The 16694-nt window shown below is 37.3% G+C and overlaps 1 protein-coding gene across 1 annotated transcript in view; it reads right to left on the bottom strand.

Moving 5' to 3' along the window:
* Positions 1 to 14535, bottom strand: part of exoc3l2b (exocyst complex component 3-like 2b) — a 30192-nt gene extending 15657 nt beyond the window's left edge. Inside the window, 5 exon segments of the mRNA XM_059533635.1 lie at positions 336 to 553; positions 3906 to 4388; positions 14276 to 14307; positions 14309 to 14388; positions 14442 to 14535. Of these exon segments, the coding sequence (XP_059389618.1) occupies positions 336 to 553; positions 3906 to 4388; positions 14276 to 14307; positions 14309 to 14388; positions 14442 to 14535 (907 nt within the window).
* Positions 14536 to 16694: the final 2159 nt, after the last annotated feature.

Raw genomic sequence — 16694 nt, 5'->3', positions numbered from 1 at the left:
CAAGCTTATCAATCAACCTCTGGTACAGTGCAGCTGTGGTCAAAAGTTTAGGAACAACCATTAAAGATAGTTGTACAATTGCATATAATCCCTTGTTTATTAATGCTTTCACAGTTATGAAGACTTTAGATTTTTTAGAAGTAATACAATTAGGCTTCAAAAGTCATAAATACTGTATTAAACTGACACAAACAATTACAAAACAACTGTTAAATGAATAGCTAAACTGCCAATGAATGTTTACTTAATTTTATGTACTGAGAGGAATATGAGTCTATGAGTTGCAGAATGGTTACTCTACAAATGCACAGCTTCATATTCAGTTGACTTATTACCTGAGAGTGGCTCCCTGGGTTTGACGTCGGGTACCTCCTCCACCGGCTCCTCCTCAGGCCCCTGAGATGAGTGGTCCTGCATGGACTCCCTCTTCATCTTGCCCTTGCCCACCATCTTCATGAAGGAGAGTCTGCGACTGGTAGAGTCGGCATCAGTTTCTGAGCACAGGTCACCATTGGTTAAGCTCTCCATGCGATCTTTGCACTTTCCGGCCATTCTATAGAAAGGAGAAAGGTGATGAGGAGAAGTCTGTTGAGAACAGTGTCTATTCTACTAGTGGCAACAAATGTAACTGCAAAATTACCTCCTATTTGCAATAAATCAGCACATAAAAAAACATTGGGATTCAAGTTATTAGTCCTAAAACTTTTATCTCACTACGTTTCTTTCTCATCTTAGTGCTTTTCAGTTGCCTTTGTTCAATAAGTTTTTTTTCCATAAGTCTTTTTTGAGGAGCTTATATAACATATGCATTTAAATCTCATTAAAATGAGCCAATCTTCAAACAAATCTTCTGCCATGAGTAGCAGTTTTCTGCACAAATACTGGCCATAAAAACACAGATGAGGAAAACAACACAGTCCATTGAAGGAAAGACACTGGTCTTAGTTTGTCTGCATCTTGCCAACACCAAAACTGACTTAAAATACTGTAGAGAATGTAGAAAAACTGAGAAGATGTACATAAAAGATGGGAAAAGCACTGACAATATCTACACTGTAAACCCTAATAAGTTCACAGAACTCAAAAAATATTTTGTAACAGATTAAGTGATGTTTTTAAATGTTAATATTTAATCTATAATATTAAAAAGTACATTTCCAGTTGCCTTAAGTTATCTCAATGTTATCTTATAAATATTGATATTTCTCAACTTATACTTAGGTAGTAATTCACTCAAACTTTTCTCTATTTTTCAACTGATATAATGTGGAAAATACACTCAAATTTAATCCCTCGTTGTCCATCCTCAACCTAACCACAGGCTCTACTCTTCACCACAACGGTAACACTACAAATCCAACATAACAGAAACCTTTGTAAATTCGAATATAACAAAACATTTAAGTATTAACTTATGTCCCTCTATGTTAATCTTGTGTAAAAACACACAAAATAACACTTAATTTCTACATTTATTTTCCTTGTTTTCTGATGCAAAGCATGCTGGGAACTAGAAAACGCAATCATAAATCAAGTTCACCTTACTGCAACAAAATTTTACAGAACTTATTTAAATTAAGTGCAATGAACATTCATTATTATTTGAGTGCAATTAACTAATTTCATTTGATTAATTTCACTGTTCGGTTTTACAGTGAATGCAAATGATGTTAAAAGAGGTAAAATTGTGAAAAGACTACAGAGCAGCTGCTGTGTGTTCTTCTGCGGACTGCAGTCATAGTGCTGTGTGTGACCCTCAAGAATGAAAATGTGACCAATGAGAGAAACCAGCTAATACTCAAGAACACAAACCTAACAAATGAGAGAGAACAGCTAAGAAATAAACATCTAATTCTTGGTAAAGTTTCTTTAGTCTATGTAGTTATTTGCTATCCACCTTCCTAACATATTTGCAAGCTAAATGTGTCCAGTTTCTGTTCTGTTCTTAGCTGAACAAAACTCTTTTTAAAAGCTCTTTTATGCTGCTTGATATTGTAAACTGGTATATCTTACCATATTATTTTAATGTACTGCTGTAATTATAAACAAGCTGGTCAGTAGTGCAAATTGTTTTTTTTATTCTATTCTATATTGAACATTCACAGATTAGTTCCACGTTGGATACATTAAGATTGACTTGAGAAAAGTTGGAGGAATATAAAAGTATTGCTTTAAAGATACTGATAATATATACAGAATTAATATATTTTACATATATATTCATAAATACTCAAGCAGCTGGGGAGTGCAGGGAGACTTGATTACACCATTTGTAGTGCTTCATGGTACGCTCATTTGGACATCTGTTTTAATAGAGGTTTTAATCTTTTGCCTGCGCTGCCACTTTTCAGAGCACCCTTCATAATGCATGTTTCCCAATTCGTCCCACCGAGAGCAGAGACTACATTACCCTTACACCCTTGAGTTTTACAAGTTAAAAGCGCATGCGTCGCTTATGCCGCTGTCAGTAACAACTCAACTCAACACTCTAGTCGTAAAAATTCAAATACAGTGATCAACACTTAATATGCTTTCCTTGCTACAGACCTGAGTACTAAAAGAAAACGGTCAGAATCAGATGAATCGATGGCTGACACCCCACCAAGCCTGAATGATATCTCTGCAGGTCAGACGCAAGATAATGAAGTAATGCAGTAGCTCTTTCAGGTAGGGTGACCAGACGTCCCGAAAAATTCGGGACAGTCCCGAAATCTAAACTGTTGTCCTGAATCCCGAATATGGCCCTAATTGTCCCGAAAATTATACTAAAGCAAAATATTGAGTAGTTATTGTCTGATAAACATAAAAAACTGTGTGCAGAGGTTGAATCGTCCTGCAACCAACCCCTGTCGGCTGCTCATTGGCTGCAGCATCTTTTTTGTAAGTTCTAAAAAAATAACGTAGGCGGCGAGGCACGAATTTAGATATTCATTTATCCAATTAATCTATATACACAAAGACAATGCGACCTTTTTGTTCCCTTTTTGTTTTAAAGCTTGATGAAGAGAGCTGCAGCTGCGAGGAGGACAGTGATGTACGCGTACAGGAGTGATTGACAGTTCGCGGCACTGTGTACAAAAAATACGTTTAAGCTCATTAGCATAAGCGTTACAGAAAGGTCTGATTTACACACCGTTACAACAGTCATTGTTTTTTTTACAATGGCATTTGAGTTCATGATTTGAATGTTGTTGTTTCTTGTGACAGACTAAAGAGTAATGACGGTTGATCTTTGAATAAAAATGTGTTTAGTTAAAGTTTGAAATTCATTATCTTTTATTATAGGCTACGAAGTCTAATATCATAAGCCCCCCATCCCGTCACCCAAGACCGCAGACAACCCCCTTACCCCCCCGAAGCCCCCCCCCCCAAGCCAATCTCATCTGGTCACCCTATTCTAAGGGTATTTTTTCAAAACCTTTTGCACATTTTATTTATGTTCAGTAGCTCTTTCTAGCTCAAGCAAATCCACAAACTAACAAAAGGATTTATTATTTTTTTATAAGGTCGTCTGTTGACTGCTGTATATAAAACCCCTTCAATATAGTTGCTGTTACCTCAGGGGATGAGGGGAGTCTTCAAAAAAAAAAAAGGCTATAACAGAGTCCCGGCACCTCTTTTGGGCCACTTAAAGCACTGCATGTACTAGTAATATTATATATATAACATATAATAGCACTTGATTCATATAAATTTGTTATACAATGCTTTTATAACCTTGTTGGACTGTCTATTTTGAGTGAACTATCCCTTTAAAGGTCTATTGTTGGACTGCATTTATGCCACTCCCAAAAAGTTGTTAAGAGTTTGTGTAGAAACACCTTGAAGTAATGAACTCATTAATCAACCATTAAGGAATCATTAAGAGGAATTGGAACTTTTAAATTCTTTGCAGCCCATAATACCTAAGTAAGCTCCCTTCTGAACTCCGTCTGCCCTTCTTCTTCCTCTGCATGGGTGAGGCTGAACCTATAGAGCCGTGTGGGGAGGGGGTGTCCTTTGCTTTGCTCCTGCCAGACATGCGCAAGTTCTTGCCCAGTTTGCCCAGGGTCTTGAGGGGAGAGACTCCTTTCATGCGTTCCAGGGTACCTTTGATGGAGGCTCCTTTCCCTGATCCTCCACGCCGCACCTCATTAGCCTCATTTTCATCTTCCTCATCCTCAAACGGGGTTCTGTCCCGGGGCACACGCCCATCCAGAAGTGAGCCTCCATTGCTTCTGGGCCAGTCCTCATCTGAGCCAGGCTCCTTAAATGGATTGAGGTTAAGACTCATTTTTCTGAGGATGAACTCACTATGTGTAGTCGACAAATCCACGCTAAACCTGCCTCCGTTCAGCCGAGACGGGAGGTTCTTAAGGACTGGCATGTTTGCGCTGGGAGGATGTATGCTGGAAGAGAGATAAAACAGTTAATTGCATTTTTATCAGCATCAACACTACCAGTATGAACTGTTCATCCATTACAGATCTAATCTTCAGGAAATTACTACCACACAGGCCAGTACACTGGCATTAATCCATGATGCTGTTATGAACTTTTACTTTTTATGAAAACAGTCCTTGGTTCTTTCCAGTTTACAAGACATCTGAAATTACATGGTACAATGCACATAGAAATAAAAGATCGCAATATCATCACAATATCAGCATAGAAAACAGTATTACATAACAGAGATAACAGATCTGACAGTTTAAAAATGAAAGATTAATGATTTTATGATAGGTAGAATCAGAAGCACACCCTTTGGTTAATACTGAAGAGAACATTTGATGTTGCAATCAAATATGCATGATCAAATATTTTTTATACTCAATGGGAAGAAAAATGACACATACAGCCCTCTGAATAAGAACATCCATTTATTCTGGCTAAAATAAGCTACCCAAGGCTTATATCTGACACTTTATTTCACAACACAACTCATCTTGTTTAAATAAACAAAAGGAGGCTTCAACTTGATGAACTGAGTCTATTTCAAGAAAACATGTTTGCCTCTTTCAAAGGCTTCTAGGCTAGAATAGCCCTCTTGGATATTTATGGCTAGTGACAAAAGGGGATAGGAACAGTGCTGAATCACTTCCGTTTTGCTAATTTGTGTGTGTGTGTGTATATACGAAGGGGCCGATAATAAATTAATGATTAGCTTTGGATTAACAGTCATCTACCTGGCTTCCTTGTGATATAAAAATGACATTCTGCAATTTTAACAATAATTCACAAAAAATATTATCAATATGTATCTGAGATTGAAGTCATATTGCATACAGTAGCCTGTAGACCAATTTCACTGTGTAACAGCAAACAAGCTTTACATTCCTAGAGAGGGTCTATTGTTATTGGCTTCCTACCTCTTTTAAATAATTATGTCTGCATGATTTTTCCACATGGGTCACCTACCATTCAGGGCTTATTCTTTCATGATCATTCACACTGGAAGACGTGAGTTAGGCCATGAAAGTCTTTCATTGTGCACAAAAAAAAAAACACTGAAACATTTGTGTTTTACAGAAGAATGAAATTCACACAGGTTTAGAATGGCATGAGCTTATAGTAATGATGAGAGATGTTTCATTTTTTTAACTTGACTTGTCACTTGATCACTGAATCACCAGTGGGATTTAATTATTAAACAAGAAGGGAATTTACACAGCAAGTGGAGTGAATGAGGAGAAAGTAAGTTACGCAACCGCTCAAGTGTTCATTTATGCTTAAACTGTTTAACAGGGGATTTACAAGTTGAGTTAATAAGAAAAATGTGACTGAAATGTCTTACGGCAATTGAAGTTCCATTGCAGATCATCATCCTCTCTCAAAAAAATCTCTGAAACTCCAGCTCTAATTATAACCTTACAGTGGAGCCAATATGGAACCTCGGGTTAGATCATTGGGTAAGATATTACTATTATTAAAATATTATTAAAAGCCATACTACCGCTTTCCCAGACCAACTCCTCTTCCTGTCTCATTCAGGTAGGGGACAAAAGGGACAGGTCCCCCTGCATTACAGCCAATGGCAGTGGCATTATCTAATAAGTGGATAACTGGATAAATTCAAGAAGAAATTAGACAAGTAATCTTTATGTAACTGTAAAAATATATTGGCAGCTGTGATTGTCAGAAATTCACTATAGAAAATACAGTGACAATGTTTCAGGTATTATGGTATAGCATCTTGGTGCCTATACAGTATATTTTTTTCAACAGACTGTCACGGTTGGTATACCGTGATCTCTGGGTTTTGCACTTTGTGGGGAAGTCTGTGTGTTACGCGTCAGCACTGATTAGTTTGTAGGCGTCTCCGTTAATTGTCATCAGCAACAGCTGTCACTCATTTCTCATCCCTATATATTGGCTTGTCTAGCGTCTTGTGTTCGTGAGAGAGTTGTTTCATGTTTATGACCTATGCTTTGCTTTCTTGTGTGTTTCTGCGTTGGATGTCCGTCTCTCCCCGGAACCCCGTCCACTCTACGCAACCCACCACCAAGCAACACCACTTACCTTCGGCTCGCTTCCCCGCAGTTCCTGTGTCAACCTCTCCTGCTGCCTACTCACCTCCGCCTTCCAGATTCGTCACTCATCACCACCATCTTGGACTGTGCATTCCTCCCAGCGTTGTTTGTGTCTCAAGTACTGTCTGTATCATTGTCTTCATTAAATATCATTAATCTCGCACTTGCTTCCTGCCACTCCTTCACCCAGTCGTTACAGAACACTCTCACCCAAACATGGAAGCAGCGAGCACCACTTCACTGTCTGAATTCATTCACTACAGCATCAACCGCATGGATCAGCAGCAGGAGAGCATCGTGAACACCGGACGCACGATCCAAGCGCTGGTGACACAGGTGTCCGAGCTCACCCAGCGGATTCATCAACTCACCTCTCCCACTGCGCCTACCGCACCGCCTGCGCCGCCCGTCCCCCGGAAGACCTCCCAGGACCACTTCCGGCCAGAGCTGCGACTTCCGGCGCCAGAGAGTTACTCCGGTGAGCCAAACTTTTGCAAGACTTTCCTTAACAAATGTTCCATGCATTTTGCATTGCAGCCCCGCACCTTCGTGACAGAGGTGTCCAAGGTTGCGTTTGCTCTTACCCTACTCTCTGGCCAGGACCTGCCACACGTCACCCACTACACTGAACCCATAACTCTGCTCACCTCAGGCAACCACAGTGAAACCATATCCTTTTACATCATGGACTCCCCTGTAGCTCCCATTGTTTTAGGTCACCCCTGGTTAATCAAACATAATCCACGAGTGGATTGGGGTTCCAACACAATCACCTTGTGGAGTGAAAGTTGTCATGAGTCTTGTCTGGTTTCTGCTTGTCCTGTTGTGCCTGTTTCTGTCTTTCAGAAGGAGAACATGGTATTATCAAACGTGCCCGCAGAGTACTTGGACCTGAAGGAGGTGTTCAGTAAGTCCCGTGCTGCTTCTCTTCCTCCGCATCGTCCCTACGACGTCCCTACGTTTACCTGGATGACATACTGATTTTTTCTTCATCTCTCAAGGAACATGTTCAACACGTCAGACGAGTGCTCCAGAGGTTACTCAAGAATGGGCTTTTTGTCAAGGCGGAGAAATGTGTATTCCATGCACAGTCTGTCCCCTTCCTAGGGTATATCGCCTCGTCCGAGGGAATACCTATGGATCCTGACAAGGTTAAGGCTGTGATAGATTGGCCATCTCCAGATTCCCGTAAGGCCCTACAGCGGTTTCTGGGGTTCGCCAATTTTTATTGACGTTTCATTCGTAATTTCAGCCAACTAGTCCCACCACTGACGGCCTTGACCTCCCCCAGTACTCCGTTCAGGTGGTCGGATGCAGCCGAAACTGTATTTACCAACCTCAAGAGCCGCTTCGTTTTGGCTCCCATCCTTGTAGCTCCTGATCCCACATGGCAGTTCGTGGTGGAGGTTGACGCATCAGAGGTGGGGGTAGGAGCAGTTCTTTCCCAACGTGCTGCCTCGGACGATAAGATGCATCCCTGCGCGTTTTTCTCACATCATTTATCTCCTGCTGAACGCAATTATGACATTGGTAACAGAGAATGGTTGGCCGTCAAATTAGCTTTAGAGGAGTGGCATCACTAGTTGGAAGGGTCAGGGGTACCTGATTAGTTTGTGGGCGTATCCGTTAATTGTCATCAGCAACAGCTGTCACTCATTTCTCATCCTTATATATATTGGCTTGTCTAGCGTCTTGTGTTCGTGAGAGCGTTGTTTCATGTTTATGACCTATGCTTTGCTTTCTTGTGTGTTTCTGCGTTGATGTCCGTCTCTCCCCGGAACCCCGTCCACTCTAAGCAACCCACCACCAAGCAACACCACTTACCTTCGGCTCGCTTCCCCGCAGTTCCTGTGTCAACCTCTCCTGCTGCCTACTCACCTCCGCCTTCCGGATTCGTCACTCATCACCACCATCTTGGACTGTGCATTCCTCCCAGCGTTGTTTGTGTCTCAAGTATTGTCTGTATCAGTCTTCATTAAATATCATTAATCTCGCACTTGCTTCTTGCCACTCCTTCACCCAGTCGTTACACAGACAAAGACTAGATATTAACTATAATATAATGCAATGAACATTAACTATATAGATAATGTAACACAAAACACTCTAATGTACATTTGTGATAACAGAAAAAATGTAATAAAATATAATAAAAATTTGATGTGCCACACAGGGACTTCAGGGAATGCTTTTGTACAGTTTTTTCAAAGATAAAGATAGTATTTTACAGTACAATTACATATAATATGATACTAAAAGAACAATTCACAGCTGACAAGATGGGGTTGTAATAAAAATTGGCTGTCTATGCAGTAGAAACATTTTTTTTAAATAAGTGCTACATAACTAAAGAAAACAGAGCAAAAGGACTTTGGTGAAAAAAAACTTCAATGACCATAATGCACTGGGCTCGATCAGACTATTCATGAACAGGGGTAGAAAAGCTGTCAAAAGTCTGATGGATGACCCGTATTGAGACTTCAGTAGACGGGAAAAAATACACATTGTTAATTTACTTATATACTACAGACACTGTAAAAATACAAAGCTGGTTGAAAACTGACGTTTTAAACCATTTACAGTTTTTTCACTGTATGTGATAAGTAACAGTTGACAAGTTAATGGGTTTTTACTGCATTTTAACAGTTTTTCCCCCCCCGTACTATATTCTATATTATTGTTTGTATTTTTTGATTAGGGTCAATGATGCTTTGGATTCCAAAATACTGATATCTTGTGAAATCTAAGACACATAAGCTTAGTCTCATTCTGTTTGCCCCATAATCCTCCTCATCTGCATTTACCATTTCAAAATTATACGGAGCCACAGACTGCAGTGCCATCATGGTTCAAAGTCTACAGCAGGGCTGGGCTACACTCAAACAGAGGGAGGACTGGTCTTAATATGTGACAGGCAGAGGCACTGCTTCTGTTATAGCTTTGGGTTTCAGGCTCTGGTTAAAGGAAAAGCACTGGAATGTTGGAGAGAGCCAAAGACAACCTCCCAATGACAATGACCCCAAGGTGAAGTTTCAATGCTCCTGAAGTCATGGGGTAATGCACGCATGTGAAATAGAAATTTAGAGAACTGATTATAGCCTATATGTTTTAATTAGTAATATTACTATAGATAGATAGATAGATAGATAGATAGATAGATAGATAGATAGATAGATAGATAGATAGATAGATAGATAGATAGATAGATAGATAGATAGATAGATAGATAGATAGATAGATAGATAGATAGATAGATAGATTTTAGTTTGCGTGTCATTGAAGCCATAACAGTGATTGAGGACGGAAATGTTAAAAGGGTCCCTCATGCCATCATTCATCACCAGTATATTATGAACTCAAACAAGCACAGCATTATATGAGTACCACAAGGTCAGATTACTTGTTTTGACGCAACCAACATTAGCAAATCTTAGTCGTCCATCTTGACATTGGAATATGCCCCGCTATAAAGGCTTGTGCTTTTCCAGGATATATTATCTTTCCCTTGGGAGTAAATCTTTAACTGTACACCAGGAGAACAAAGTTAGCCTACCTCATGAGATCTTCTGTGAATGAGGATGGAATCTTTCGTTTTTAAAAAACGGGAAGGCTAAACATTTTACTTAATAAGCAGAAAGAGAAAAGTATTAAGTCAGCGAATTTAAAAATCAGCCAAAGTAGTTTTTTTTTTTTTACAAGGTTGACAATATATATATATAGATGTGTAAATGATGATTTAATTGAAGGACAGAGAGGACAGTACTAACTATTGACATTGTATTCAGTTTAGTTCATATGTTCATATGAGATATTCATATTATATGTTTTAGTATATTTATAAGCATCACGCCTCCTATCCCCCTCTAATTCATCATTTTTAAAATAAATATTCAACATAGCCTTAGTAATAAAATCCGCCAACATTTCATTTATTTAACACAGTTCTGATCAAAGTTGTGAACAATAAAAACTGCAGCGTTATGACACGCGGTGAAGTCTTCCCAGAGTTTAACATGGTTATAAATTACACGAGAGCTCATTACAGTGAACAGGTCCAGAGAAATTAAACACTTTATAATGACAAACGGAAAATAAAAACTTACAGAGTCCATGTCGATCGATCTTCATGTCAGGAACCAGAAGTAAAAAATTATTTGAATGAAATAATGAGATGTTTATTCAATTATCAAGGAACGTCACCCACGCCAGCAGAGTAAAGCAGAGCAAGTGATGTGGAGCTGCGCTGGCAGCACTTCTGCTTTAGTTCGTGGGCTGGACTAATAGAAAACACACATTCATCCGCGAGCACACAAGAGCAGTAAACTACTAAATGCATTTAAAATAATAATAATAAATAAAAAATAAATAAATAAAATGTTATTTAAACTATTTAAGAATGTAAAAAAAAATCTAGTAACAAATCGCATTTATCTATTGAAATTAAATGAAATCAGCAAAATTAAAATTGTTAATTAAAAAGACTTTCAGAATTTTTTTTTATTCATTTAAAATGTATTACTATTAAAGTATTGTTGTTGTTGTTTTAAATATATTTTAAGAACATTTACAGTAAAAGATTTACATTGAGTTAGTGTGTTTTTCCCCTCTCTATTAACATTTTTATATTTCACAAAACAATCAGGCTGCACACGTGCAAAGAAGAAGTCAGGCAATTTGTATCCTTTTGTCTGAACAAAAGAAATGGCTCTGGAGTGTGTCTTAGAGGTCACATTGCAACCGAATAAGGCCTGAATAAAAGAAACTTAGCATGTTGGAGGAGTGTGAGCTTCTCCAAACACTTGTTTTCTTAAGCATCTTGGCAGCAATATGACAATATGAATATGATGATGAACAGTACAGAATAGCTTATTCGCTGATGCATAAACAAAGGATTGCCATGTCATGCCTCCAACGAATCTCAGGGACTCTCGTACAGGTCAGAAACTTGGCATGGCTATTTAACTTGTATTTATTTTTTTTTTAAACGAGAGCGCTGACCAGTTGGCCTGATCAAATGGGCGGAATTACAAGATTTACATATTGTACTTTCAGGCTTCAAAAAGTTCAAGCATTTTTCGTCTTTTTTGCTTTTGCAGCTCACTTATCTTCTTGGATGCACTTTCTCATGTCCTTGACCTTGATTTGTCCCTGCTAATTATGCAATTATTAGATGCATGCTATATTTTTCAGCTGAAACTGAACAAGGACATCACATACTTATTCCTGTTGATTGGGCAAAACGCACATCAGGAAAGCACAACTGGCGCCACATCTAAGACGAGCACTAAATAAAGAGACACTGTATAAAGAGAGGCTGCAAACTAGGGTGAATGCTTGGCTTGGGGAGCAGGAAATAGCATCAAATAACATTAACTTTGTCATTGTTGTGTGTGTTTGCTGGTGCATCCTTTGCTCCTGTTCTGCCTACGATGTTCACCTTGGCGATGTTTCAAATATTTCTCATCAAGTGATACAAATGTATAAAATGTATAAAATATAAATTGTGTATAAAATATAATTTATAAAGACCCATTTATACTGAAAAAAATACACTTGTTATAAATATGTATAAAGTATTTTGCATAAAATATTTACTTTTTATAAATTATTATAATTTCTGCTATTATGTATCTGTTTATATATATATATATATATATATATATATATATATATATATATATATATATATATATATATATACTGTATATAATTTATTTATTTATTTAAAATAAAAATAGTATATTTTATTATAATAATTAAATAATGTGAAATAATAATTAAATTGTATACATTTTTTCCTTATCAATTCTACAGTTAGACATGCATATTTATGCATTAATTTAGTTATTTATTTATTTTAAGTGTATACTTTTACATTATAAAAATGTAATAATTTGAAATTATAGTAATTATAAGTATCTAAGTAATCTAATCTAATCTAATCTAGTGTTAAAAAATTGATTTTAATTGCATAGTTCCCAATATTTTTGAATCTGCAAAACCTGTTTATTTAAATGAGACTACATATTTATTTATTTAATTATAAATAGTGAAAAATATTTTATATCATTTACATTAATTTAAAATGTGTTTAAATAAAGACATTACTGCTGTTTTTAAATGTTTGTCCATTGCTGCATGTGAAGTCCTACTGTCATTGCAGTAAAACACACTATTGTTGGTTTCTCTCCCAAAGTGGTGTGTTCACATCCCTGTTTGTCACTACTATTATGCAACTTCTTGCTGGCACCTTAGTGAAGGGTCATCGGGGATGGTCCAATCAGAGGCTGCCTGCATCCTGCAGTGCTGCTCCATATAGACCACAGGAAAAGCCCTCTGCATCTGTGCTGAGAGAAGTGCTCTATGTCATATCTCTACAACAGCAGCCCTGGCCACAGCGAGCAATCAGCAACAGCCTTACTGACACACTCCACTGTGGTGGATGCCAACTGAGGAACCGGGGTTATCCTTTATAGGGCCCATTTTAGCTGGTAGCATCCTGATTCCGTTTCACTGGAGTGTGTGCATCTGCAAGCGGGAATGGACTGGATGGACGTCACAAGTGTAACCTTTTACATTAAGCGGGTCAGGTTAAAGCTAATTTGAGAGGTTTGTGGGGGAAGATATCAGTCAGCATGTGAGGAAAGACTGATTATGGCATGGCTTTGTCAATGGTTTTATGGTTGTTATTGCAGTAAATGTGTTTTCTGTCATCAGCATTGTCTGTTTACTCTTGGCACAGGTGTTTTTCTTCTCTCAACTTACAGTGTATTACTTTTTGTAATCTGGTTTTGTTATATAATGAATGTTAAGAATGATTATGATAGTATGATGTTGTACATTAAATGTAAGTGTTTTTATCATTTTAACTAAGATATACCAAATTGAAATAATTTTTTCTATATTACATAATATTACCTGGAAGTTTGCTGATGCCCCCTGGTGGGCCCCAGCCCTCAACTGAGAACCACCCTTCTATGGCATATTAATTTGTGAACTAGCAGAAACTATTCAAATAAGGCAGATGCATATGTGGAAACAAACAAACAATCCAATCCAATCAAATCCAACAAATCAAAAGAGAACGAAACTACACAAGGTCAAAGAACACATTCGCCAGACTAAAAAACACTTATTATTCAAATAAATTCAGACTTATTTTGTTGTTTATTTAAGAAAAACAAAAACATGGTTTCCTGTGTCATTTAAATGCAAATTAATGTTGCACATTGTTAGGCCTACGCAATTCAAGGTAACATGAAAACATTTTTGACAGTTTGATTTTGGGGATTTTTGTTGTTGTTGTTTAAAATTTTTACTATCAGTTAGGTCCCCACATGATGTTCAAAGTCAAATCTGAAGTGAATCTAGTTGATTACAAAGACTGGTATCTTTGACTTCAGTCCACTGAGCCATGACGTCCAGAGAAAGTGATCAGTAAGAATCAGTACATGACACATGTGAACATCAGGACATAGACAATGCTAAATAAATCAAGATGTACTAAGTCATATTCCACAATCATAAAGATCAAAACTCTTTTCCAGTTTTGTTAATACAAGAAGGGTACAAAAAAACTGAAGTATACTTGACATTAATGTAATACATTGGCACTGAGACTCAGCTCACCACAACATCATTCCTTACCCAAGAGAAACAGCTGAACCCCATGCCAATTAAACTACTGCCTCCACTTGTCATTTCAGCAATTTTGAACCTATGAAAAGTCAGAAAGCCCCGTCAAATCAGAAAAACTTTCTTCTTACCTTGTCTGGCAGTGAAGCGATGGTAAAACCCGTAAAAGACTCAGAGCGGGGACATCCCAGTGTCCCAGAGGTTTTGTATCTGTGTATGTGTTCGTCTGTTAGTTTGTCAGTTACTGTAAGTGTCCAACTCAGAGAGTAGCTAACTATACATGTGCAGCCGTCTAACTGATAGTGCGTCCGAAGCCCGGGCTAGCTATGGTTGCTTCCTGAGTTGTTTTGGAGCGCAAAAGACGATGCTTTTTCCTCAGGAAGCCGGCCATCCCCTTTCCTTTCCACCAGCTCTGAGCTTCCCCCACCACCTTTTAAGCCTCTGGGATCATGGGCACTATGACTCCATTAATTACTCTGTTTATTTCTTTATTGACTGGCATGGATATGTGTTCTTCTGACTAGCATGATCTGGATCTGGGTGTGTAGGAGTCCACTGTCCCGCTCGGCTTTTGTCTGGAGAGTGTTTATTGATGTTAAACGTCCTAACACATCTGAAGGTGTTTTCCCAACTGTGGGTTGCAATAAGCAGGGCAGACTTGCTGGGTTGCTGTGCCCGGGTCAGTGAGTGCACCTGCACCGTCTCTGCGTGGGCTAGTTTGTTTGTTTTCTTACAGCGAGTCTCGGCATTGTATCAGACCCACAGGTCTATAGAGGCTTTGATCACCACTGTGGTTATCAGTGCTATTTATGTTGTTTACATCATAGGAACAAGCATTGCTTGACCTGCTCTATCTGAAAAGTAATGTTTCGTTTGGTTTCTTTTATCCCTTTGTTGACAGGCCTCACCGTTGACATGGTATGCTTCTGATATTGCATGTGTTTACAAAATGTTATCTTTCTACGGGGTTTAAAAATGCCATTCATGTGTTTCCATCTTTCAGCAAGCAATACTGCTGATTGATTGGCTAACTAGTTGTTTATGAAAGCTGAATAAGAGCTCCAATTTAATGCCAATGACCGTGAATGAAACTATTACAGTGATGATATTAAATTATAAAACTTCATCTGTGCTGTTTTTTAATAGTAAATGGTTTTGTAAGTCACATGAAACACATTTATGTTATACAATAACATAAACTGTACTAGCTTGTGTTACCAAAATATATTTAATAAGATCTTTGTTATGGACAGATGCATTACTGCCCTCTTCTGCCTTTTTCAGAAAGTGAGAATACTTTTTATTTCTTTGTCTTTTTTTTTTTTTACAGGATAGCTCAACTAATTTTGTTAGATAGATATATCCATAATTAACCTGAAAATGTCTTGATTTATTGTCAACAAAAAAATCACAAAGTCGTAAATCTATTTAAATTTGATTATGTGTGTGAAATTAAAATGTAGAAAATCAAAGCTGCAGAATCAAACACAAGCACAAAACTATTTACATTTATGCATAATACTTACTTTAGCAAACATAATAATAATAATAATAATAATTAACAGAAGACATACAGTAGATTTATTATAATTTTATTTCATAAAGATGTAATGGGCTAAATACAGCATTATTTATTTCTGTGTTCTTTAGCTGGAGTGTTTTTGTTTCATTTAAAATTAAGGGATAGCAAAAGATAAATAGCCCATTATTTATTTTTATTATTATTTTTTTTTTTGCTCAGTGTTATATGATTATAAATAGAAAATAAAACAAACAAGGGAAACCAGCAAAAGAACAATTAAAAATTCTGTCCCTCTGCCACTGTACAAACAAACATACTGGTAAATTATACAAACTAAATACAGAGCTAGAAGAGGAAAACTCAAGAATTCATTCAAAATGTGGCGTCTTCTTTAAACATACAATAAATCTGACAAGCTTGAGTAGTTCATATAGTAGCAATAGTAACAATACCCTATTATTTTGTCACACACCAGCCTTCATTTCTACTGGGAAAATGCTTAAGCTGTCATATTTAATGAAGTATATTAAATTCAAGACTTTTTCCTGAAAAATTATTTAATCCTGCAGAATCCAACACAATACATAAACAACACAACAGGAAATTGCTGTAACGGATCTGAAATCTAAAAAGCACCTTGCAAAAATTCTTTGGTCCATTTGTGGAAAAACTCATGGGTTCAGCATAATCTAAAAAATTAAAAATATTAAAACAATGTCATGAGAAAAATCCTTCACATGGGTCAGTATTTCAAAGGAAAAACTATTGGCTGTTATGTACTGAACAAATTGTTTTCTCAGGTGACCTAAAATTCACTAAATTAAATTTTTATTAAAGCCAAATACACACACACACACACACACACACACACACACACACACACACACACACACACACACACACACACACACACACACACACACACACATATATATATTACCAAATAAAACTATATTGGGCTTATTGGGTTTTACTAATGAAAGCAATTTTAAAGGATCAGGTAGAAACAATTATTTAAATGAACATGT

This window comes from Carassius carassius, chromosome 41 (assembly GCF_963082965.1).
Source record: "Carassius carassius chromosome 41, fCarCar2.1, whole genome shotgun sequence".
NCBI lineage: Eukaryota > Metazoa > Chordata > Actinopteri > Cypriniformes > Cyprinidae > Carassius > Carassius carassius.
Note: the sequence above shows the minus strand (reverse complement) of the source record. Positions and strands in the feature narration are given on the sequence as shown.